The 25,412-nt window shown below is 44.5% G+C and overlaps 1 protein-coding gene across 5 annotated transcripts in view; it reads left to right on the top strand.

Moving 5' to 3' along the window:
* Window positions 1-1,140: 1,140 nt before the first annotated feature.
* Il1r2 (interleukin 1 receptor type 2) overlaps window positions 1,141-25,412 on the top strand; it is a 36,863-nt gene continuing 12,591 nt past the window's right edge. The window contains exons 1-3 of one of the 5 annotated variants that reach the window (XM_040729527.1): window positions 1,141-1,272; window positions 18,153-18,298; window positions 19,458-19,716. In XM_040729527.1, coding sequence (XP_040585461.1) covers window positions 1,259-1,272; window positions 18,153-18,298; window positions 19,458-19,716 — 419 coding nt within the window. In that variant the 5' untranslated portion in view covers window positions 1,141-1,258. Of the gene's footprint in view, window positions 1,273-17,159; window positions 17,424-18,152; window positions 18,299-19,457; window positions 19,717-25,412 lie in introns of those variants that run through there. The other 4 variants (XM_040729528.1, XM_040729529.1, XM_040729530.1 and 1 more) reach the window with 4 other exon arrangements.

A 25,412-nucleotide genomic window follows, 5' to 3' on the forward strand; every position in this document is an offset into this window, starting at 1 on the left:
TTTACTATATAGAAAAGGGGGAGATGTTGGGGACTGCTGGAACCTTGAACAAAATGGAGTCTGTCAACCGTTTCTTGGCCTTCTGCCTACGTGACTGCGAGCACACATGCCCTTGAGACAAAGGGAAAGGCTAACCATAAAAGTTAAATTTACACAGGGCAGCCCACCTGCCTAGCCAGGGGGAAGTACCCTTACAGAGTAATTGCCTTTGTTGACAAAAGATTATAGTGTTCTGCTGTACACTCCCTACCCCTCCCTAATTCCTGCACCTGACTTACGCTGACAAGCATTTGTGGAATGCAACTGATGACGGATGGAAAATTACAGCTTTGTCTTTACCGTATTTGGTGTATATTTGAGTTGAGACTTGATTGACATGCTTGTACCACCCCCTGAGGTCCTTCCTCTATAAGTTCCAGTGCGCCCCAAAAAATAAAGGCTCTTGATCAGCGAACGTTGTCTTGAGCCTGATTCCATTAACCTCTTGAAGTTCACTTTCCAGATCGGATCTGCTCGTGAAGACCCACCAAATTAGTAGCGACCTCATCACCTCACCCCCTCGGGTCGGGGGTCCCTTCCCGGGGGTCGCATTAGAGTAATTACACAAACTGGGGAAAAAAAGAATTAGAAAATCAACCCTTTACATCACCTGTCTTTGAAAAAAAATCAGATAAATAAAGAGCAACCAAAAACCAAAAAACAAATAGACAAATCGAATCTCCTAAAACAATCCCATATGTCTAACCCTCTTTAGATCCCAGAGGGTTGTCTGTGTGTAGGAGTGGGGATCTTCTCTCCTACTCTTTAAAAAACTCCCTTTCTCTTTAATGGGACTGTGTTTGGGTTTTAAATCCCATCCATGAAACTGTTTATAAACTTAGGACATACAACCAGAATCACTTTGAAATGTATTCTCAGCTCAAAGTACGTCATTTTAGTCACACACACACACACACACACACACACACACACACACACACACACACACACACACACACAGAGAATAGGGAAACTCAGAGTTTCCTAGGTCACTTCCCCATCTGGCAAGCATGTACGCACCAGCGCCATGAGCTGGGTGCTCCCCTGTGAGGAGGGAAAAGGTGTGTCCACCGCCACCCATTTAGAGCGAGTGACACAGCCCAGTTAGGAAATCCCAGCAGACAGGAGCATATAAATCCCTGTGGGCTGCGGAGACATCGCTGAAGGTGAAAGTCTGACCTGGCAGCCTTCCCCAGGCAAGAAGGAGCAAGGTGCAAGAATGCAAAGGGCCAGGTAAGAAGCTCGGAGAGAGGCAGGGAGAGACCAGAAAACGGAACATCGGGTTCCAGTTTTAATGGAACCTCAGATAACTCTCTGTGTTCTTCCTGACTTTGTCTGGGTGACCTTTCTCCTCACTGAGCGTCTATAAAAGTGTGAAGGTCACTTTGAGCATCCTTGGTCTTTTCCCACTTTTGTGGGGCTATGGTGGGGATGGGTCAGAGGGCTTCTAGTCTACAGTTCCAGGCAGCTGACAAGTATCTAGAATCCTAGAATCCCCCTGGAGGAAATGAATGGGTTGAGCTCTCACCTTCGGTGGCTGGGCATGTGGGGTAGAGTGCAGAAGACTTCTTTGGAAGGCTCCTAAGACTTTCCTAGAGTGGAATGTTAGTTCATTTGTTTGGTTTTTGATGGACCTGAAGCCTCTCAGAAACCATAGCTCCCAGGCAGACTGAGCAGCACTATAGGATATGCCTGGCTCTCACGGGTATTAGATAAATGGTCTGGGTGTTTCTTTTCCTCTTGCTATTTAAAGTCCCTGCTTTTGAGTTCCCCACTCCCCTTTGAAACCTCCCTGTCCCCCTAGCCCCCACCAGCCCCAGTTTATCAGTTCCTTCCTGACCTCAGCCTCCTTACACAAGGTGATCTTGGCCAGATTTTCTCTCTGGGTAATTCGAGGCAGAGGACTGAACTGTCCTCCTCAGTCCTGCCCAGGACTCTGCTTGCAGTGACATGTTGCTGTCTTCCTTCTGCCCTCCAAATCACCTCCCATCAGCCTCATCTTCTTCTAGCTCTCCCTTTCCAGGAGGTTCGCTTTCTGGGATCAGTGTCTTGTCGGTGTAAGTGCTGAAGAATGCCTTCCCCCAGGCTCCTCTGAACCTCACCTGTCTTAATGCATCCTTGTCCTTCTCTTAGCGTCTTAGGTTTTCCCAGGAGCTGTAGGTCTAGGAATTCTGTGGGGTGGGCCCTCCCCCGTGTGCTGTAGGTTGGCCTGGGTTTTGCCCAACGTCTTCACTCCCACCTCAGCCTCCAAATCCAACTGTTTGACACTCAGAGTTGAGTGATGAGATCACATCCTTCCTCCCATACTCCAGGATAGCAGAGGCAGTCTCTAGTGCCAGCAGAGCTGAAAGTGGTGCTGATGCAGGAGCTTTTTCATGGAGCTTTCTATGAGAAGATGCTTCATCATGGTCCTCAAACTTTGCCTCTGTCAGATCTGCCTACAACACAGATTGCTTGGCCCACACAGATTTCAGATTCAGTAGGTGTGGGTGGCTGCCCAAGGGCTTGCGTCACAGACTGGAACTGCTTGTATGGGAATCCCATTTTGAGGACTATCTTCTTAGGAGATAAGACAAGGTTCATGCCCATTAGAGAGCCGAGGAGGGAGTTATTTGGGGACCAGGACCTTGTTAGATCACTGTTTCTCCTGGGAGTCTTGCAAACACGCAGGTGATTTGTGTTTCTGAGAGCTGACGCAGGGCCTGAGCATCTGCATTCCTCACAAGCGCTGCTCATGTTGTTGGAGCACACTCTGAGTAACCGAGCTTTAAAGACTCTGGAAGAGACATTGCTTGAGAGTGAGGAAGGAATAAATGTAAAGCATTGGGTGGGTCTTGAGTGCTGGAGAGGCAATAGTCATCGGGATGTTTTACACGTGTGTAATAGGCAGAACTGCAGAATGGGATCCACTGATTCATGCCCTGTGTAATCCCCTCTCATTGAGTGAGGCTGGGATGTATAAGCAGAGGGATGCTCACAGCCATGGCTTGCATTACCTTATATAGTAAGGCTGAAGGACTTTTGTGGATGCTGTTCTGGCTCTCAGTCGGCTAAGCCAAAGGAAGAGCAGATTGGTGGATCCCATGTAAGAGCCTCACTCTTTGTAAGTGGAGGTCATGGTCAGAGCAAGCTGAAGCAGCATCAGATGGTCTGTTGGCCTTGAAGAGATGCATAATCCTGGATACTGGGGGGTCACTGGGGCCCGGCCTTCAGCTGCTAGAAAGAAGGGACTGCAGGCTCAAAATAGGAACATAGCCCAGCTGACTCTTGGCTTTAATCATGAAGGACTCTGAGCAGAGAAACAGTCTAGGCTTAGCTTAGGCATTAGACACTAGACATTAGACATGAGATCTATAGCAGACAGGGCTAAATTGCTGAGTGTATTGTCATTGGTTTCACAGAAATAGAGAACAAAACTCTTTGGCTCCTCTTTCTCTCTGACTCCTTTCTGTACACATTTATCCAAGTTACAGTGCAGTGGTACCTGCAGCGCCCCATAGTTTAACACAGAATTGGTCAGTGTTTGTTCCTGCTGTCTCATCCTCCATCAATCGTCCCTGACCCTGGTGACTCCTCACAGCTTTACCAGGCCCCCCAGGCCGTTTTCAAATCAGTGTTTGCAGAGATCATCTGCTGGACTATTACTGTTTTAACATTCGTTCTTTCTCTGACCCTCCCTCTCTCTGTCTCAGTGTCTCTGTCTATTTCTTCTGTCTGCCTGCCTGCCTGCCTGTCTGTCTGTCTGTCTGTCTGTCTGTATCTCTCTGTGTCTCTGTCTGTGTCTTTGTCTCTCTCTGTCTCTTCTTTCTCTCTATGTTTGTAATATCCCACAGGCTTGCTACAGGATATACAGAACATGAAACTTCCTCCATGTCCCACGGAAGTGGTTTTTAACGTGTAGTCCCTGGGCTGGAGGTTTCAGCATCATTTGGGAACTTCCTAGAAATGTAAATCCTTGTGTCTTATGCCTCCTGAAACAGACAAAGCAGGAAAAATGTGGACCAGCAGCTGGATTTTAGACATCACTTGTCAGCGTGGCCAGCTGTGTGCTGCTGGCAGCATTTCCATGAACTCATTATTTACCATGGCCAGAGAATAGAGGACTGGAGTAGAGAAAACCAGCTGGGCACTGGGTAGGCCTGGACATCAAAGTGTTACTACTAGTGGTGTGCCAGGCCTAACTTCAAGGATTCAGAGAAAAGATATTATACCAAAGTAAGAAAGTGTCAGCCATTAATGAACCTTGGTATACTGTGTCTAACCGTGTCCTGTTGCTCAGTTGTATTAGCTGGACGTCTCCAGGAAGGAAATCCTGTATATAGGATTTCAGATGCAAGTTTCCTAGGATGTTCTCAACACCAGGAACAGGCTGCTGGTGGTGTCTTCCAGCTGAGAGAAGCCAGAGGGTTCACTGTGGGAAGGGAACACAGTCTTGGGTAGAATCAAGACTTTTTTGGTTCATGGAACACGCAGTGTGTCTGGGATGACTTCCAGTCAAAGAGTACATTTTCTTATGGCAAGGGATTTTCCTACATAGTGTAGATTAAAAGTTCTTGGGTTCTGTGTGTGCCTATGTGCATGGTGGGCAGGGATGGGTGGGGTGGTGGTGGTGGGGCACTGCATGTGTGCTCACTGTTGACCTTTATTTTTTTCTCATGGACATTCATCATGCAGGGCTCAGGATAGATTCTTTCTTTGGTGACCCTCAAAGGAAAGGACATTTTAGCTTTGTCCTCGGTTGCTCTTAGATTATAGGCCATTCTAGGTTGGGGACAATTTCTGGAGAATGGGAAATAATCTTTCAAAGCATAAAAGGAAAAACCCTATCTGTCCTGACATCTTCATCGACAGTTCTAGAAGAAAAGCTTATATATATATGTATATATATATATATATAATGGATACTCACTGCAAATCATTGGCCCTCCATGTACCTTTAATCACTGTTGTGAGAAGCTTCTCATTTGGTTTCCGAGTTCCCTTTCCACAGGGGAGAAAAATTCAGCCTGCTATTATGTTTCTCTATATCAGATGCCTCTCTATCTCTGATGAGTCCTCTTGGGCCCATCAGATTCCTTTGGGAAGATGTTTACTCTCATCTGGCTCCTTTTAGCCTTCTTCTAGGATGCATTCCCAAAGAATGGTAGGAGGAAGTTGCTTGATGCATACCTGCTAACCCTAGGTACTCACTGGCTTCCTCACAACTGTGTTTGTATGTGCTTGGTCATGAAGTCACTACTGCTAGGATCCATGGCTGGGAAAACCCATAGTCTAATGCCTAAGGTATGTGACAGCCAATGTTCTGGCCAGTTTGTCCTCAGTACTCCTCACCGACTCTACTAGTCCTCTTCATTTGGCCACAACTTTGTTTATTTTTCCTCTGGTTTGGAATGTTCAGGTGATAGGCAAAATAATTAGTAACTAGTGAGGGAGGGACCCACCCCAATCAATCTAAATGGCTACCACCACATCTATTGCTCTACTTTATTGATGTCTGGGAGCATCAAGAAAGTTGGACCACCAGAGACCTTCAGTGGATATGCCCTGGTTCCCTCTATGACCACTCTGTTGCTTCCCAACAACAGCCTAGGGATCTAGGTCAATCCCTTTGACCACACCAGCCCCAGCCCTGCCCTTTGTTTGCCTTCCATTCTTCACTGGAAGTACAGGGGAAGGTCTGAATACTCTCCATTAACCTGCCGGTGAGACTAGCAGCAAGCAGTCTTGTAGCAACCAAGCACTCCTTCTTCGGATGCATCCCATCGTTATTGCCTTTTCTCCTTGCTTATTCCGCCCTACTAAAAGCACCTACCCAGGCCAAGGTGGGGTTCTTATACAGATCCATTTGTAATGAGCAAATTTCTTCCACTTTCAGCTTCTTAAAAAACAAACAAACAAACAGAATACTTCTCTGCTTGGCTTTCAGGTTGCAAACACAGATTAAGTCTATCTCTTTCATCTGGTATCTCCCTTTCCCTTTTCCTTGGACTCCAAAGGACCTTTCTCTTCTGTTTGTCTTCCTACTGGAAAGGTGTTTCCTCCATGCCTTACCTACATCCTTCCCTCCTTTCTGAACATCGCTTTTCGCTTCCACTCCTGGGACTGTCTTGTAGAACAACAGGAGTAGTTTTGAAAACCTTAGCTGTTTTGTGCTCTCGCATCTGAAGGTCCTTGTTGGGACCCAGTAACACGGAGGGCAGTGCTTGTGTCTGCTCTTCCAGGACGCAGACGGTTATTTGCTTTGCTTAGTTCTTCTCTTGTGCCATTCGTTACTGGGCAGCCACCTGCTGTTGTTTGCAGCACGCACTTTCTTCTGTCAATCATCTAATTGTCTACCACTAAATGACCACCCCTTCCAGCCTCCGGGAGCTCAGAAATGTTCAGCATGTGTTCCTCTTAACATCAGCAGCCACCTGCATCTACTTCTGAGTGAACATTCGCCCTTTACTCCATGATAAACTACACCAAAATGTCATCGTTTGACACAACCACCGTTTTTGGTATAACTCATATATCACATAGGGTACACACTTGAGAAAGGCTAGACAATTCTTCTGCCCTCTGTATTTCAACTGAGTTCCAACAGTGGTTATCAGTTAATGAATGGTCATGTTTGTGGAGTCCAAGATTACCTCACGTGGGTGGTATCTTTGAAGGGATTTGAGAGGTTGCTGACAGCTTAATCAAGACCCCTTACACATGGCCTCCCTGGGGACAGTCAGGCTGCTTCCAAGGTGGCTGGTTTTCTGCAAGGAAACTAGGTGCTTAGCTCTCTCACCCAGCTGCACACACAGTGAACTTCTGTTGCGTTCTTTTGGCCACACGTGAAGTACTGGCCTGTCCACATTCAAGGGAGGTGAGCTGGACTCCATCTCTTGATGGCAGGCTGATGGTAGCACCACAGAAGACTTACAGAGATGGAAGACAAGTTTGTGGGCATCTGTAGGGTCTAAGCTACCCTGCAAAAGAGCCACGTCATTCATTGAGAAAGAACATCAGAGAGGGGTTTCTGTGCTGCCACTGTGAGTAAATACACAGACTCCTGTGTTGAAAGCCTATGGCTCCTTCAGCTATTCCAATCTTTTGGTCCTTGTTTGTTGTATCTGTTGTATTTTAGATGGACAAGTTTTCGGGGTAACTGGTTATTTGAATGCTTGTGTTGTTTCCTATATAGTCATGTTATAGGAGCTGGAAGCACACATTTCTTCTGAAGGGCATTGGATGTGCTAGGAGTCAGTTTTCAGCGCCAATAGTTACAACCGTCTAGAAGTGGTCCAGCAGAGGCAGAACTCCAATGCCCAGGAGAAACCCCAAGTCCTGAGCATTGGTTCTGTTCTTTACTGGCTAGAGTTTACAGTAGATGAGCTGACTTGGTATACTTTGTCTGATGAAGCCCCCTTGATTTGAGTCTTTAGAAATGGAAGCTGTAAGCCTGACCAAGACCTGTGCTCAAACCCGGATTAACTTTGAATCCTAGGGATTTAAACTCAGTAGTGAGGTCCTGTCAGTAAAGCCTCTGTATTTCAGAGATGAGGAAGCTGTTGGCCTAGATTGTGTAATTGACTTTGTGGTTGCCCAAGATTACATAGCTAATAAATGGGAACATGAAGACAGAGCCCAGTTCCGAAATCTATTACCTGTGTTTAAGGACTCCATCACTAAGGGGTCAATCTAAAAGAAGGTTTCAGGAAGCTCAGATTTCCCAACCAGGTTTATAAATCTATATGTGTTTTCTCTGTGGACTTAAGATCATGTTTATATGTTAAGCACAGCCTATAATTTGGATGTATGCATTTGGTCTTAACTGATTCCATTAGGCCACACCATACACATTTCTAGCATGGTAACTGGTGATAGCTCAGTTATTGACTATGATGCCAGAAAGTTCCTGGCTATGGAATGAAACCAAAGCAGCAACCAGGCAGAATGCAGGAGGCGGACTCTGTGACGTCTCACTCAGGTTTGCCAGCTGCATGTCCTTGCCATGTCACTAGGCCCCTCAAGCACCAGCTTCCACAAAATGCCATCGAGGACTGTCATGTATGGAGTACTTTCTCTTTTCCTGCATTGTGCTGAGTTCTACATGTGGCATGTCTGTCATTCTGAAATATCTACCAAATTGGGTCCCCTTTACAGATGAGATGTTTCTGACCCTTGGCCACGCCTCTGGCATGCCCTGTGTTCCCACTTTCTGCCCCAATGTTCTTGTCACTGTTTTCCAAAGAGTCTCATTGAGGTCCAGAACTACTGACTAAGGTACACAAGGTTTCCATGAACAACTCTAGACAGCAAGATCTGATCAATGAATGCCATTTAGAGGATGGCAAATCTGTGCTCTGAACTCACAGAAATGTTTCAGGTTATGGATTTGACTGAAGATGGGGATAAGCTCACCACCATCTACAGGTTATGCTGATGGAAAGAATTTTCTAGAAAGTATCACCACCTCCCTAGGCTTCTCCAGGGGCTGGTTAAGGAGTGGTCGGCATTCATGCTGACATGATTATGCAATCAGAAACAGCGCCATCATGCTTCTTGGAGGCAGAATACCCTTTATTCTGGGGATAAAATCTAGTTGATCTTTTTCTCTATAGAGCAGCAATGATTTGTGAACAGCCCATCAAGGGCTCTATCTCCACCCAGCACATTCGCCAATAAAAGCTCCTGCTATCTTGTCATACATTTCTCCTGACTTACACCAAGGATCCTCTGAACTCCTCAATTCGTAAAGTTCTGAGATTTCCTGCCTGAGACATGATGTAAATATTTATTCTCTTACCAGTTGTAGAAGGCTTTGTATGATGCAAATGTGTGGGCTTTTAGGATTTTGTTTACCACACTGGGTGTGACTAAGTGATGGGTGTCTGAGCCAATAGCTAATCAACTTGATTAATATTCAACACTGCCACCTTGTTCTGTTCTGTTGGTGACTGTTCTGTCTGACTCAGAGGTGGGACATTTGCCCAAAACCTCCAGGCATCAAAATGAGGATAATAACAGACTAAAGCTTAACCTCCCAGATTAACTCAGTCCTGACACATTCAAATACAGTATAGGAGGTTTTTTTTTATACTTTTGAAACGTTCTAATTAATTTTAAAAAAGAAATTTGGAGGTATAATCACCTACTATTCCACTTAGAACACCTCTACATCTCTTTCCCAACTCCAGCCCCCCTTTTGATAACCTACTGGGTCCAGTTGGCACGGCCTGGACGTGTATGGTGTAGAACCAACCACCGGAGCATGAGAACTCTACCAGGGACCGTGTCTATGGAGAAAGCCGGCCCTCCCTCTCTTAGCAGCCATTAACTACCAGTTGCTCATCAGCTGACAGTGGAGGCTTCATGAATCCTTCCTCCATCGATGCTGAGATGTTGACTAGTTTGACATCTTCAGGTCTTTTGCAAATAACCCCAGAGGCTAGTGAGTTCCTGGGTGCAATGGTTCTGTCACACCCAGAAGACACAATTAAGCAGCAGCCTGAGGCTCTTACAATCTTCCCTTCTCTTCTTCCAAGACATTCCCTGAGCCTTTTGAGGAGTGGGTTGATACAGTTGCTCCACTTAGGGATGAGCATCCCACAGTGCACTTTGGCAAGCTGTCTCCGTAGAACTGTCACCCACTGAAAAGACACCAGTTCTTATTTTTATGTATTTCTTATTAATTGGTTACAATGTATTTATTCCTGTATGTATTCTGAAGTATTTAGACTTTGGTGCTACCTGTAATTTTGAGGTGTTGTATTTTTCTGTATATGGAATTTTACAGTATACACAATGGGAGAAAGAAAGACGGGGAGGAAATAGGAGGGGAAGAGAAGAAGGGAAGGAAGGAGGGTGAGAGAGAGGGAAGAGAGAGAGAGAGAGAGAGAGAGAGAGAAAGTCTGGGTGAAATGTACTCTGACGTGCCCCCATACCATTGTCATTTCCAGTCTGTGAAAAGTGATGTAATTACTTACGTGCTCTTAGGCTGTTTGCCTTGTCCCTGTACAAAGGCCAAGAGACAAACAGATGGTCAAAGGCACAGGTGACCAGTCCCCGGAGCCTGGGTGAGTGCACTGAGGGAAGATGATGATTGTATGCTCAGGGCTGGGTCATCTGAGTCTTTTGCTGCGTCCTTTCCCTTTTTACCTTATCTTCACACAAACTCATCATTTTCATAAACCCTGCCCCACTTTTCAGCCCATTCCCTTTTTCTTAAACGGAATGAAAAGTGGGAAACACGATTATTTGTCTAGAAAAAATAGAGATCAAAGTATACCTCAGGTGTTTGGAATGAGCTGCCTTTAAAATCTCCTCCTGGAAACAAGGTGAGCTCAGACTCCAGGAGAAAAATCCAGTTGCCTGTGATTTGGAGATGTGTTTAAAGAAAGTAGGGCAGTGAATGCGTTTGGCTGGGAACCCCAGCAAACGATTTTTCCCCTCTCTGGACCTGCCAAGGACTTGCTGTTTCCCACACTATGACAATTTTGGTTCCAGCCTTATGTGAGTGAGGTTTTGATTATTGAAAACTGTTACTTCTACGTGCCTGTGGTTTGCGTGTTTGAAGCCACTTCCTGGGGAAGTCACAGTGAAGCAGCCGTTTTGCTGAAGTCGGGAGAGAGAGAGAAAGAAAGAGAGAAGCCCAGATAACCTCTTGGCTGGGGTGACCTGGGGCATGGAAGGGGGCTAGCAGAGATCAAGGGCAGTGCTTGGAAACAGTTATGTTCTTGCTTGACCAGATGGACAACCTTGAAAGACTAGTCAACTTCAAGTTCTGCTTGATTTCCCACCCAAGGAATATATTGGTGTAGAATTCTTGTGTTAGTTACTTTTCTTGCTGCTTGCACAAAACACAAGAAGCAGTTTAAAGCCAATACTTTTTGGCTTACAGTTCTAAGGGGATATAGTCTATCATGGTAGAGAAGACACGGCAGTATGGATGATAAGAGGCAAGCTGGTCACATTGCATCAGCAGTCAGGAAGCAAAGAGTGAATAGGAAGTAAGGCCAGGTCATAAAATCTCAAGACCTGCCCCTGTGACCTACTTCCCAGCAAGGACCCACTTCCTAAAGGTTCCACAGCCTTCCGAGACAGTGTCACCAGCTGAACACCAGGCGTTCAAATATATGATCCTGGGACATTTCCCACCTAAGCCACACATCCCTGATTCCACAGCTTCATGGTTCCATGAAGTATCAGCTAGAGACCACACCTGAGTCGATATGACCCTGCTTTTTAGTATCAGAGCAATTGTATTCGTGTTGTAGACCTCTATACAAACCCAAGGATAGCCTGACTCAGAAACAGTGTGAGCCTTACGGTGGGGACTACTTTCGTTCCAGCAGAGGCTGCAAGGCAACTCCCGAGTCAAAATCAGTTTTTAGAAGCCTCCCATCTGAAACCATCTGATCTGGAACAAGTTGGTGTCAGAAGGAGGGCTGCGGGAACAGCACCCTTCAGGCTGCCTTTTTGGACTCCTTCCCCTGGGTAATTTAAAAAATGTATTCAATAAACTTCAGACAGGTTACATATCAGGTTTGGCTGCACATTATAGAAAGCTTGAATACATAAAAGAAAGTGGTCTAGGAGTCAACCCTCCTCTCATTGATCCAGCGTTTCCCCTGAATCCTTCAACTTGTGGTCCAAGATGGTGGCTACAGTCTAGCCACCAGTGAGTATGAACACTGAGGACAAAAGGAAGGATTAGTGTCGACTTGGTTGAGGCTGTTATTTTTTTTCTAACTGATAATGGTACATGTTTATGGGATACAGCATGGTGTGCACGTATATATATTATATAATGAGCAATTATATGCAATTAGCACATTGATCGCTTGGTATAGATCTCATTCGAAAACCTAGCGACTTCGGAATGCACAGTAAATCCTCACTATAGTCATCTGATTGTACACTTAGAGTAGTAGCATTTATTCTTCCTCTCTACTTCTAACTTTGTACCTGTTGACCAACTATTTCATGTCACATCTTCTCTGTCCCCACCCCCATCTCTAGAGATTCTACCTGCAACTTCTATGTGATCAACATGTTCAGATCCTACATACAAGGGAGATCTTATAGTAATTGTCTATGTCTGGCTTCCTTTGATTGATATGTTGATGCAAATGGAAGGGCTTATACTTAAAAAAAAAACCAAACAGCATTCCATTATGCATATATATGCCACATACTCCATTCATCTACATTTGGGTATTGGATTGACTCCAAATCTTGTTTATTGTGAATAAACATGAGTGTCTCTTTGACATACTGATTTCATTTCCTTGGCTGTATGTCTAATAGTGGGGCTGTGGTGTTCATAAATACTACTTTAAGGGACCTCCCCAGAAAGGTTACACATTTCAATTACATTCCATGGGTCCAAATTCTCTCGCATGGACATTCCTAATTATAGAGGATGGTGGGAAATGTGGTCTTTATGTGGGATGGCTGTAGACCCAGTGGAGAGACAGAGGTTACATTGTTGGAGGAAACAGGATGATAGGTATTGGGGGAGGAGAAAAATAATATCTGCCACAGAAAGCATAGCTCTGAAGAGCAAGGGGCTTTGAAGTCAGCCGTCTTGGGCTTAAACTCTAGTTCTTATTTCGTGTCATGGTCAAGCCTCTTAATCTCTTTGACTTATTCTGATATATCATATTGTATAAAATGGTATAACATTCACCAGTAGGCATGAATGAAGTGATGTATGTTCAGTATTTGTCACTATAACTATTACATTAGCCTGTATACTTGCATATTTGACTTAATTTTCTTGTGTAAAGGCATAGTTTAAGCTAGACATGGTGTAATTTTTACTTCTTTCACACTACAACTAGAAAATCAGCAAGTCTGCCTAGGGCCAGTATAGCTGGGGACATGATTACACAGATGAGTGTCCAAAGGGAACAAATCCTAATGTTTGTATGCCTTTCATGCTATCAAAAAAAAGGGGGAGGGACAGAATAGCAAGAATAGCTCTGAAAAAAATAGTCCTAGGCCAGATACACACCTAAGGGAGAAAGATCCCCTGTCCTGTCACTAGAAGTAGGCACCAAGGCAGCAGGTCTGAGTGCTTGGACTCTGAAATTCCCTGCTGGAATATTCTTAATGTCTTCCCTGGACTATTCAAATTGTTCAAAGGAAACAGAGGTGTGGTGATGGTTCAGACTACACCTCCGGTAGAATTTCAGCCATAAAGATCCCCTGGTACTTTCCATGGTTGGACACTGAGGCCAAGAGGCTTGTAAAAATGACACAGTTTCTGACCCAAAAGTTGTTACCACCCGTGGATAAGCAAGCAAAGAGTAAGCACAATAGAGAACATGAACGTCCCCATAATTACCCCTGCTGGTGTGTGACTCTTTCCTTGATCCCATGACCTGTTGAGGCCAGTGGAATGTGGGCAAGGAAGAAGGGTTTAGTTCCAAGCATAGCATCTCTTGCATCTGCCTGCATTGCTTGGCCAGGCCATTCCTGAGAATGGGTGTTTATTGCTTGAAGGAGCTGAGACAAACATGGAGCCGATTTGGACTCCACCTGTGTCTTGGAGTCATCCTCAGCCACGCCTGGTCTTGGCTAGTCAGCCTGTATATGACACAGAGACTTGTGAGTCAGAGAAAATGATCACTCTATGTCATCGGCATTGGGGATAATCTGCTAAACTGCCTTGATATGGCAATGGTTAACTCGTATGACCAATAGTTGTGTGGTATAGTGTGAGAGGGTCATGGGGAGATTTAGATGAGCAATTGATGGTCCATTCTTAGGGTATGAATGATTCATGAGCTTATATATGATATTCACTTTTTGGATAACTATTCCTTCAAGATATTCTTGCCCCTCTGCCAACCAATACTTTAGACCAGGAAGTTAGCAGTGTGTACAATCTGTAAGTGCATGTCAGAGTTATGTAAACTGAGAATACTCTCCAGGGAATTCGTTCGTTTCTTGGTGTCTACGGGTCATTGACTCAAGGATCATCTAGAAGATTAAGGATACCCAAGACCACTATAGAAGATGGGACAGTCCTGTTTATGAGTTGTATAACCCTACTATAAACTTTGAATCATGTCTACATCACTTATGATATCAAACACAAAGGAAATGCTAGATGTGTGCTTGCTGTAATGTCTGACTTAGGGAATAACAGCAAGAACAATGTCTGTGCTTGTGTAGCAGAGATGCTGAGAAAGACTAAGAAAGGCCAGTTTCCCAACCGTGTTTTCTGACTTTAGCAAGTAGTCTTAGCAAATAACTATTTCAGATACAATACCATTCTGTGAAAGGGGGGACGGTGGAAAGAAAAGTCCTAAGTACAAGTCTTTATGAAATGCTATCAGGATTCTATCGTGTAAAATCTTCTGTCATGGGTCTGTATGGGTATGAGTCTCCAAGGCCACTAGGTCTACAACTCTCTAACTCAGACAAGCGGACTCTCCCTGCCATCTGGTAACTTACCACAGTCTTGTTCCCTCCAGACTCTTCTTATTCCCATTCAAAAGGCTGAATTTGGGGATGCAGCTGAAATGTGTAATTTTTTTCAAAACCCCGTTTCTGTCAAATTTAGAAAAGGCAAAACTCTCTAGATAGGAATTCCAGTCACAAGTCTTTAAGCTTATCTCGGAAAGGGCACACGCATCTAACTGTTTGCTGACTGCCAGTTGGAGTCATCTGGGAAGAAGAATGATGACTGATTGGGGGATCCCCTGTCACCTGCAGTTTCTCAGGGTGTTAGGTACTTTTTGAAAGCTTCCAGGTGATTCTAGTAAACAGCAATGCTGAGAAACATGAGTCCGAGTGAGTGGGGACTTCCTGAAAAGACACAAGTGAATCAGTACCTGAGGAACAAGAGTCTCCTAACTTAACATGCGCTATGCAGATCAGTTATGCATGCCAAAGTCCTGGTTAGATGTCATGTGAAGACACAGAGGATTAAGGGGTAAAGGGCTGTCACCTCTGCAAACTGTTTCCATGTGCTTCAGCAGGACCATCTTCGTTAAAATGCCGGTCCTGCTTCCAAATACAGTATGCAGTCACACTGACATACCAAAGTAAGACTAATGTACTGAATTTTCCCCTTCCTGCTTTCAAGTTTTGAGGTGTCTCGTCCTCTTTGACTACCTACCCCCATTTTATCCCATCTTTTTTTTGTTTTTTGTTTTTGTTTTTTTACGAGACAGGGTTTCTCTGTATTGTTTCCGGAGGCTATCGGTCCAGCCCGGCCTCGAACTCACAGAGATCCGCCTGCCTCTGCCTCCCGAGTGCTGGGATTAAAGGCGTGTGCCACCATCGCCCGGCTATCCCATCTTTAATGAGACTGTAGTCAGGAAATCAGTTGACACTCTACCCCAGGCAAGAGAATCGACTTCCATCTTGAGAAGTGACAAATCGAGACAGAGGAATGACCAGAGTTCAGGTCTCCCTTCCAGCAATGGATATAGCCCAATAGACAAGCTTGGTAACTTCTCAGAGAACCGTTAAGGATGCAGGAACAAGTTCTATAAGTTTGACTTTTGTCTTGCCTTAGAAGTATGCTGTTACTGTGCTATGGGCCAGCAACCAACTCATGGCCACATAATTAATGTTCAGTGACCCAGTGAAGATGTAGTTCCCTACATGTCAGGGTCCCTATCGAGACCTTTGAGATAGGGAGAGAACAGAACATCATGTGACCTGTGTTTCCGAAGGAATGAAGGGCTTTAAGGTCAAGCCTGTTCACTGTGATCAGGTTAGGCCTTTTTGAACCTTTTTATCGGGGACCTCCTGAAAACATGCCAACAGTGTCCCCAGCTCAGTGGAAAGAAGGGCTTCAGTGACTACCCATCTTTTTACACAGACCCAGGGTCCTACGGCTTGAGGCAGACTCTGACCCTTTGTCAGCTCTGGTAGAGGTCTTTAAGGCTTCTAATCAGAGTAGGTAGAAGGTGTGAGAAGAAGAGATCAGAGAAACCTATGAAGCTCTGGTTTCTCTGGCTTCCCTGACTTGACTGCCACCTCAGGGCAACCCCACATGGCCCCTGGAGATCTGCATGCAGCTCCCACAGAAGCAATGACACTCATGTCAGCGTGCATACTGTCAAAGGAAGGGCCACCTCAGAGAGGGTAAGCTGAGTGCTATCCCACACTAAGCCCAAGCTCAGGTCTGGCCCCCTAAGGGAGAATGTCACCACCTGGACTGAAGAGGCCTGAGGGTCCTTCAGGCTCTACCACCTTCCTCACAGAGTCACTGTGACATCATTAGAGTCTCAATTTAGGTAACCATTGGCCAGCAAACAGGGAGACAATTTTATTATATGAAGAGTTTCCTGCTCTATTCTAATCAGCTTCTGGACTATCACTGCAATGCCAGCTGCCCAATGATGAGTATAAGTGGGCAGCCAAAGTAAGGAGTTTTGCTTTCCTTCCAGTTGGTACCTGTTTCTATCTCTCTTTAGAGGATGGATAGGTTTCTGTAGAGCCAGGAAAGTCTTCATGAGCTATCTTGCTTTGATGGTCCTAGTTCTAAACTCATATGCATTCTTAACAGACAGTCTATGAAAATACAGCTTGGCTCTGGAATTGCTAGTAAGATTTCTTGGACATGGATTCCTTAGACCCCACCCTTATCTATGAAGAGGAGCACCCCAGGACCCAAAATTTGAATCTCTTCAGAGCTGCAATCCTGTGTGTCTTCTCATGGTGTAATCAGGACCCTCAGGAAGCTCCCATGCTTCCTCAGGGTTGGGTGTAGCCTCTATCTTTATTGGCAGTGCTTTGGTACTAAGAAAACCATGCTAAGAAAAAGGTCTGGACTGCAAACATAGATACATAGATAAGTGCCATTGTTAGGATCCAGAGGACAATGGTGTGCTCCCCAGGCATGATGAACTATAGGTTTCAAACCTATACTGTTAGGAGAGGCATCAGGACCACATGTCACTAGAACGGTCAAGGAGAGATTTTTATGCCTCTAGTCTTTGAGCCACCAGAAACAGATAATGTCAGTCATAAACTGTTAAAATCGCAGAAGATAACAATCTTGGGGGTGGAGGGTGGAATGGGACAGATGAAGAAAGTGCTGATTTCTCAACCCTGCTTTCTATCTTTAATGAGAAACAGGCTCTGCAGGATAATGCTATTTAAGCCATTTCCCTCACAGAGGGACTTCAGTTCTGAGTAGTCCGGGGCATCCAAGGCAAGCATCTCTGGTTGTGTAGGCTCCCCTCCCTCCTTGCCCCTTCAGAGTGATCCGGGTAGTCTTTGTTCTGCTCCCTTATGGCCACCCGAGCGCAATCCCTACCAAAGCCTCACACAGAAGGAGTTGCTTGCTTTGTTTCTACCTTGAAAGGAACGGAAGAACCCAAGGCCGAGGAGGGACAGTAGCTTCCTGTGAGTTGTGGTCCCACCACTGGCAGGGCAAACAGGTAATAGAGAGGGCTGAGTGCATGGGTAATAATAAGAGGAATTCCTTTTGCTGGCTTTTCATCCATGATCTGTTAAATCTGCCCGTGTGGAACCAGGAAAATCTCCATGACAAGTAAAATCTGAGGACCTTTCGACTTCTAGTGATTTGTTGAATTGTTCGCAAATTCAGCAACGGAGTTGTGGTACCATAGGATGGTAGATAAAATGAGGTGAATTTCCATCTACATGGAGCTGGTGTGTGTTTAACGAAGAATGTTGTGAAAGACCACGGAGCCAGACAGGAGACTATGGAGGGTGGGCTGGGGTTAGAAAGTGGTGCAGATCTTATGCTGTGCAGGGCTCCGCTGATGGTGGGGAGAGACCTCACTCAGAGAGTGGAGTGTGGGTACAGGCCAGGCGGAGGAAAGGTTACAAACAGTGGCCTGGGGCAAGAGCTGCTGAGATGCATTTCTGGAAAGTCAGACACTCGGGACCTGAAATTTCCATTCCAGGTAGATCTGTGGGAGGTGCTTGGGAGGGGGTTTAATGTCAGGCACATTCAGAAATACAGCCCCAGGGAGACAGATGCAAATGGTTTGAGTTTTCTTATTTGAAATCTCTAGACCAGAAATTCCTATTCTCAGGTGCAGTTTCAAGACCCCGTTCTAGCCCCCACCCCGACCCCCACCCTAAGACCGTCTTCCCATGGAAGCTCACCTTCCTATTGACTCCTCTATCCCCTCTTGCAGGTTCCGAGAGTCCTGTGCCCTCAGGAAGTTGATGACAATGTTCATCTTGTGTGTGTTGGTGACTGGGGTTGCGGCTCTCACCACTTCAACAGTGGTACACACAGAAAGGGCTTCCGGATCCCCCGTCACGTCAGAGAGGCACACAGGTAAGAAACAACCACATCAGCTGGGAAAGGGCTGAACCCAGTATTTCTGGGGAAAACAGTTCTCCAAACAAAACAGCAAGCTATAAATATTTAGAACATGGCCAACCTAGCCTTATTCAAAGATGCATTTGTTATGGAGTTTGAGACCTCTGGAAAAAGACCACAGACTTGATTCAGATTGTAATTAGTTAAGTTTATTGTTAGCAGGACAGTAATCTCTGAGCCAAACTAGAGAATGTTGCTGGAAGGGGAGCGAGGGAAGAATTTTTAAAGGGAAAAAATATAAGAAAAACTTGAGTATCTGCACAAGCAAACCAACAGGTGTTCATTCTGCCTTGTCAAGATTAGGTAATCAAGGCCACCTTAAAATAGTCCTTGATTGTCTGCATAAGAAGGTTAAAAACGCAAAAAAAAAACAGTCAGTCATATCATAAAAGTCGATGGTCATTAGTGTATGTTTATTGTGGGGGTCAGTGAGTCAGGGCTACTAGGAACTTATCTTCCAGGGGCTGGAGTCAGAGGCAAATGACTAGTAGGTACCAAGGTTCAGGCTTAACATAAAACAGAGTTTCTTTAGCTATTGCACTTTGATTTAAAACATACAGTCTGTCACAACCAATCCCTTTTATGTGTACTTACACAGTTCAACTTGCAATATCAACAAATGAAAAAAATATGACCATGTATTTAAATCTTTAAGAAAGATTTAAATTTTGTTTTTATTTGTGTGTGTGCGTGCGTGCATGTGTGTGTGTGTGTGTGTGTGTGTGTGCACACCCATGTGTGCAGGTGCCTCGTTAGGCCAGAAGAGAGTGTCAGCTCTAGAGTTACAGATGGTTGTGAGCCTTCTGATGTAGGTGCTGAGAAATGGAGCTCCAGCTCCCCTCACCCCACATTAAAAAAATAATATGGTGAATCTGATTTAACTGCCTCCTCAGGATGAAAATTGAAATTGATGGTCCCCAGACGTTGGGAGTCTAAAGTCATAGTAACAGAGTATACTGCTTATGGGGCCCTGGGCACAAGGCCAGTTTGTTGGGAACATACAGAATCTTAGATTAGACAGTGTGTCCTTTTGTTGGGACCACCCTCAGTTTGGGGATTTGTTGTTTTGTGGTATGAGCAGGTTTGAGACCTGAAGCCTCCTATCTCTGACCAGCAGCGCCTGGAGACGGCTGCCGATTCCGTGGCAGAGAGTTCAAATCTGAATTCAGGCTGGAAGGCGAGCCCGTGACTCTGAGGTGCCCTCTGACGTGGTCTCATTCAGATGCCAGTTCTTATCCCCTTCTGACCTGGCGTAAAATGAACTCCTCTCAGCTGATCCCAGGAGATGAGCCAAGGATGTGGGTGAAGGATGCCACCCTCTGGGTTCTGCCTGCAGCGCAGCAGGACTCTGGCACCTACATTTGCACGGTCAGGTAAGATCCTGCCGTGTGTCTCCAGGCAGAACGGGCTCTTAAGGTTTTCAGCACACAGATGACAATTCACACCGTGTTTTCCTTGGTGTCCCTACATGGCCGCTGCTTCAGTTTCTGCCTCTACGTTCCTGACTTCCCTTCGTGATGGACTGTAAGCTGCACACTGAAATAGACCCTTTCCTCTCTGAGTTGCTTGCAGTCATGATGCTTTTCGGCGATGGAAAGCAAACCAGGACAACCCTTCCCCTGGAATTTGTATAGCCCCCTCTCTCCTATCGTGTGTTTGATCTCTGCTCAGATGTTACCTCTCTGGAGAGAACTTCCCAGTCATGTTAGCTGACACAGTATTCAGTCCTCTCTCCTTATCCTGATGTTATTTTCTTGATAAAATTCTCCCCACCAGACACATCTGTTCTGTGCACATGCATGCAACATCAGGACATGAGCCCCAGAAAGATGGGAACTTGCTTTGTGCTCTTCACTGGTAGAGAAACAAGATATTGATGATGGAAAAAAATCCCAAGGAGAATCGTAGCACCGGACAAATCTGATTGATTATTGCAGAGATGAGAGAAATGAATATGCACAGGAGGTTCTTCTGGGGAAGGAGGAGGGGGTACACCATGAATCTGGACCAATCCTCCCTATTTTATGTCTTTCGGATATTGTAACATACACATAGCATAGATTCTATCATGTTAACTATCTTTAAGTATACAGCTCAAGCAAGTTAAGTACTTCCATACTGTTGCACCACGGTCATTAGTGTCCACCTCTGGAATTTCCTCTTCTTCCCAAATGGAAGCTTGGTCCTCATTAAACTGCCGCTGTCCCTCATTCCTCACCCCGCAACCCCTGACAACCACCACTCTACCCTCTGTCTCTGTAAATCCGCCTCTTTTACTGGATACTTCATGCAAGCGTTACAGCCCATGTTAGAATTCCCTTCCTTTTCAAGGCTGATCATTGCTGTGTCATGGTGCAAACATCCTGCCTTCTGTTTGTCCATTTGTCCATCCATGACTCCTCAGGTTTGCCCTGCTTTGTGGCTGTCTTAAATAAGGACATTCTGGATAACTACATAAGCTTTTGTTCACGTTTCTGGATCCCCTGACTATTTATGTCGGATCTTATTTTTTAGGAACTACCAATGTGTTCTCCACAGCAGCTGTGTTGACTTCCATCCACACAAGTGTTCTGCTACTCTCCATTCTTGCCAATGCAAGTTGCTCTGTTTAAAAATTTTCACAGTGTTCTAATGTGTGTGACATGGTGGCGTGTGTCCTTGACTGTAGTTTCCGGGTGTTTCAACTTTCTGTGCCTTTCTTGGCCACTTGTGTATATTTCTTGGAGAAACGGTTGCTTAAGTCCTTGCCAGCTTTGAGAGATGGACTGTTTATTGTTTGCTATTGAGTTGGGAGGAGTTTGGAACGTCTGCTCCTTATTAGCTGAATGATTTGGAGATACTTTAACCTCACTCTCTGGCTTGCTTACTCACTCCGTTGATAGTGTCCTTTGCACAAATGCATTTACAGTTCGGTGAATTCTTAATTATGTGCTTTCCCCCTTATTATTTGTGTTTTCAGGACTTAGGGAATCACAGATGAATTCAAAGTTATGATGCCTCCCCCTCCATTTTCTTCCTATAATTCTACACATTTAGCTCCTATGTTTCAGGTGCCTGACACATTTCAAGCTAAGTTTTGCATCCATTGTGAGGCAAGGGTTTAGCCCTGGTTTTGCACAGGTCTCGGCAACCGTTTGTTAAAAAGATTTTAATCCCAGCTCTCGGGAGGCAGAGGTAGGCGGATCTCTGTGAGTTCGAGACCAGCCTGGACTACCAAGCGAGTTCCAGGACAGCCTCCAAAGCCACAGAGAAACCCTGTCTCGAAAAACCAAAAAAAAAAAAAAAAAGATCTCTCTTCAGAGATTTTTGTTGATGTGTTCCGCTGCTTCTTGAAGGGTAAAGTTGTTGGCTTCACGTTGAGGATCTTGCTCATTTCCTGGCGCAGCTCTTCTGAAAGGATTAGGGCACACCCTTGGCATGACTGGAGAATAGCCTTCCCTCTCCAGATGGCTGCTCGGCTGCTGGGTCTTTGCCTTGTCCCACCTACCTGCTAGCTTTAGAGGCCTAGATTTCATCAATTCATCTATGGAGAGATTGCCCAGCATACTGACACTTAGAAGGAGATCCAGACAAGCTGATGTTCTTAGCACAAATGGAAGAAACTCAGACAAGATCACACCCAGTCCAAGGTGGGGTGTATGAGAAGTGTGCATGTGTTTGTGGTGTCAAAAATTCTTTTTTTTAAAAAATATTTTATTTATTTATCATACAATCTTCTGCATGCCAGCAGAGGGCACCAGATCTCATTCAAGGTGGTTGTGAGCCACCATGTGGTTGCTGGAAGAACAGTCAGTGCTCTTAACCGCTGAGCCATCTCTCCAGCTCCGGTGTCAAAAATTCTTACAGATCAAACCCAGTTTGGCACTGTGGTCTGTGTGTCTCACTTCCGCTATAAATAGCTTGGAGACAGGTTTAGACCTGCCAACTCTTGCTGAGGAAGCAGGCCAGGGATCTCTTACTCCTGTATTGGGGAAATAGGAACATCCGAATTTGCCACAGACATAAAGCATCTTTTCTCTAAGGTTTTCCATCTGACTCTGAAGAACAGTATGAGGAAAACTTAGACTTGTAGCAGAAAAAAATAAAAACAACTTGATCTGGAATCAGAAAGACATAATTATGAATTTTAGTCCTGCCCCCATCCTGATACGCAAGTTCCAGTTTTCTTCCCCATTGAGAGGTGTGTTGCAATGGTTAGGTACGCTAACCATAGCATGGGAAGGATCTGGTGTACCCAGACTCAAGATCTATGACCAATATCAGCCTGGATCCCCTGCAGGGCTATTGCCTAGAGGTACGAATGTTACTGAGGTGTGAACAGAGGCCTCGTAGTTAGTTTTTATGCTAGATTAAGAATTATAGCTAATATTATTATTTTTGCAAGGAAAAAGGAGAGTTCCAAGATTGAGGCATGGTTGTGAAAGACCTGATGTTTAAGTGTTTCTTGCCTGGGGGATGCTTGCCTTCTCTACCAACTGTGTAATACAGTTGGACTGTGGATTTCAACTAGAATGGAAATCTCCAGTAACTACTAGGACAAACTTTGGTGTTTACAGTTCCAGGACACGAGACTGCTCTGCTCTTCTCTGTTTATGTTCTTGCTATTTGGGAATCCACATGACCTTTCTGTCGCTCAGAGTAGTCAAGATAGTGCTGCCAGAACAAACAGTCCTCAGTCCTAATGTTTTGCCCAAGGGGAAAATAATGGAATAAAGAAATGGAAAAAATCTGGAATGAATACCAGATCAATAATGTGAGCAAGCTTGGAATGCTCAATACATCTGGCAAGCTTGGTTTCTGGAGACTTCTCACAGTTTATGGGATTTCCAAGAGCCTTTGTTTTTTTCTTAGTAGCTATAGAGACTTAGAAGGTTGCTTAAATGTGTACTTAATTTACTTTAGTTGAAAACACTCTTATAATCACTATTACTATATATATACACATATATGCATATTTGATTTATTTAAGTTTACTTAAATGTACTTGATTTACTTTAGTTGAAAGCATTATTATAATCACTATTACCATACACACACACACATATGTGTATATATGATTAATTTAAGTTACTTAAATGTACTTAATTTGCTTTAGTTGAAAGCACCATTATAATCATCACTCCCATATATATTACTTGATTGAAGATCACTTTGCTGAAACTAACTACTGTAAAGACCCTTCATACCTCTCATCCCCATCCCTTTGATATGCAATGTGATTATTTATTTATGGGGCAACTTCATACACATATTTACTGAATTTGGTTATTTTCATTTCCCATCGCTCTTTCATCTCCTTCTTTTTTCCATTGAAACCCCCTCCCCCCCAAATCCTCTTCCAACTTTGGTGTCTTTTTGTGTGCCTGACCCATCCTGTTTAGTCATGGCTGCTTGCATAAGCATGGGTGGGTTGTTATTTACTAATAGAACACAGGTTATTTATCAGTGGCTATATAACTCAGGAAAACAGCAACCCCTTCCCCTGGTTCCCATTAATTGCATTAATTTCCCATAGTTCTTCCTCAGTGAGGAGTGAACTTCAGGAGTCCTCTCCAGTGAATTATGCAATTGTAACCAGCCCAATCTTATGCAGGCAACCACAGCAGCTAGGGGTTCATGAATACAGTGGGCCATGTCATGTCCAGAAGATGCTATCTCGTGGCATTACCTCAAACTGCGGGTTTTACGTTCTTTCCACCCCTTCTTCTGCAATGTTCTCTGAATCTGTGAGTGGGTGTCCTAGCCAGGCCAGCATTCCAAAGTCCAGCATTGAGTGTCAGTGTTGCCACCGGCTACAGAAAGAGGCTCCTGTGATGGAGGCTGAGAATGGCATTCATCTATGGTTACAAACATAAATATTTAGCAGGCAGTTTGACGTCATGCCCATTTAGCAAAACAAGAGTAGAAAGTTTCCCCTTAGGGCCTATGACCTCTTTAGCCTTGGAGAACAGGTTGACAGAAACAAGCATTCATTTCTTCCTGTGGAAGAAACCTCAGATCCTACCAGAGACCAGTGACTTTTCTCCTCCAACAGTTTTCAGAGCACTCTCTGTGAGAGGTAGCCTGGGGAGGGCTGTGGTGGTGGGGAGATGACAACTTCCAGCATAGAAGAAATCACAGCTTGATTTCTCAATGCCCTTCAAATCCCAAGTGTCATTAGTCAGTTTTTTTTAAAAAATGAGAGTTAACATTCTGCATTTTCTTTGTGCATAAATTGCCCATTAATTTAATTTTTCTTGGTTTTATGTGTTTAACTCCTTTCTAAAGCTTTTGTCTAGTTAGGTGGTTATCAAATCTCTCACATGTATTTGTCATATGTTGTTGTTTCTTTGGATGTAGTTTGTTAGACTTTTTTTTTGTGAATGTAACTTTCACACCATATTTCCAATTGATTCTCATGGTCTCACTGGATGTGTTATTCATCTTAGGTAGCTATTCACCTTAGGGTCTTAGGCTGATTTAGTTATTATTTTTCTGTTTTATTTTGTTTCATTTTTCAGATGTTGCAAATTAAATGCACAGCCTCATCTACACTAAGTGCATGCTCTACTTATCTATCTTCCAAACATTTGTTTTTCTATGTTAAACATTAAATTTATTCATCTCTTCTGTCCTTCATCCATTTCCCCTCAGATTTCCTGCACTGTTTTTTTTTCAAGACAGGGTTTCTCTATATTGTTTTGGAGCCTGTCCTGGAACTCATTCTGTAGACCAGGCTGGCCTTGAGCTCACAGAGATCTGCCTGTCTCAGCTTCCTGAGTGCTGAGATTAAAGGCGTGCACCACCAATGCCCAGCTTCCTGCACTATTTTTATTCCTGGCCTTTCCTCAGTTCTAAGGGCTGGATTGAATCACAGTATTGGGATTATGGGTGGGCTGACAAACAATTAAAAACATCTTAGCAAACTATTGTTCCCCATGCCCTAGCCATGCAATTTTGTTTATGTCTTTTAAAGTCCAAACACGAAGTTCTCAGCAGTTTCCTGAAACTAGAAATCAGTTGGCAAAGGGTTCCTAGGGGAAGGAAAGGGTTTTTGTTTTTCTTTTAATGGAGAGAGTGGTTCTTGGGA

This window comes from Mesocricetus auratus, unplaced genomic scaffold, assembly GCF_017639785.1.
Source record: "Mesocricetus auratus isolate SY011 unplaced genomic scaffold, BCM_Maur_2.0 Super-Scaffold_100021, whole genome shotgun sequence".
Taxonomy (NCBI): domain Eukaryota; kingdom Metazoa; phylum Chordata; class Mammalia; order Rodentia; family Cricetidae; genus Mesocricetus; species Mesocricetus auratus.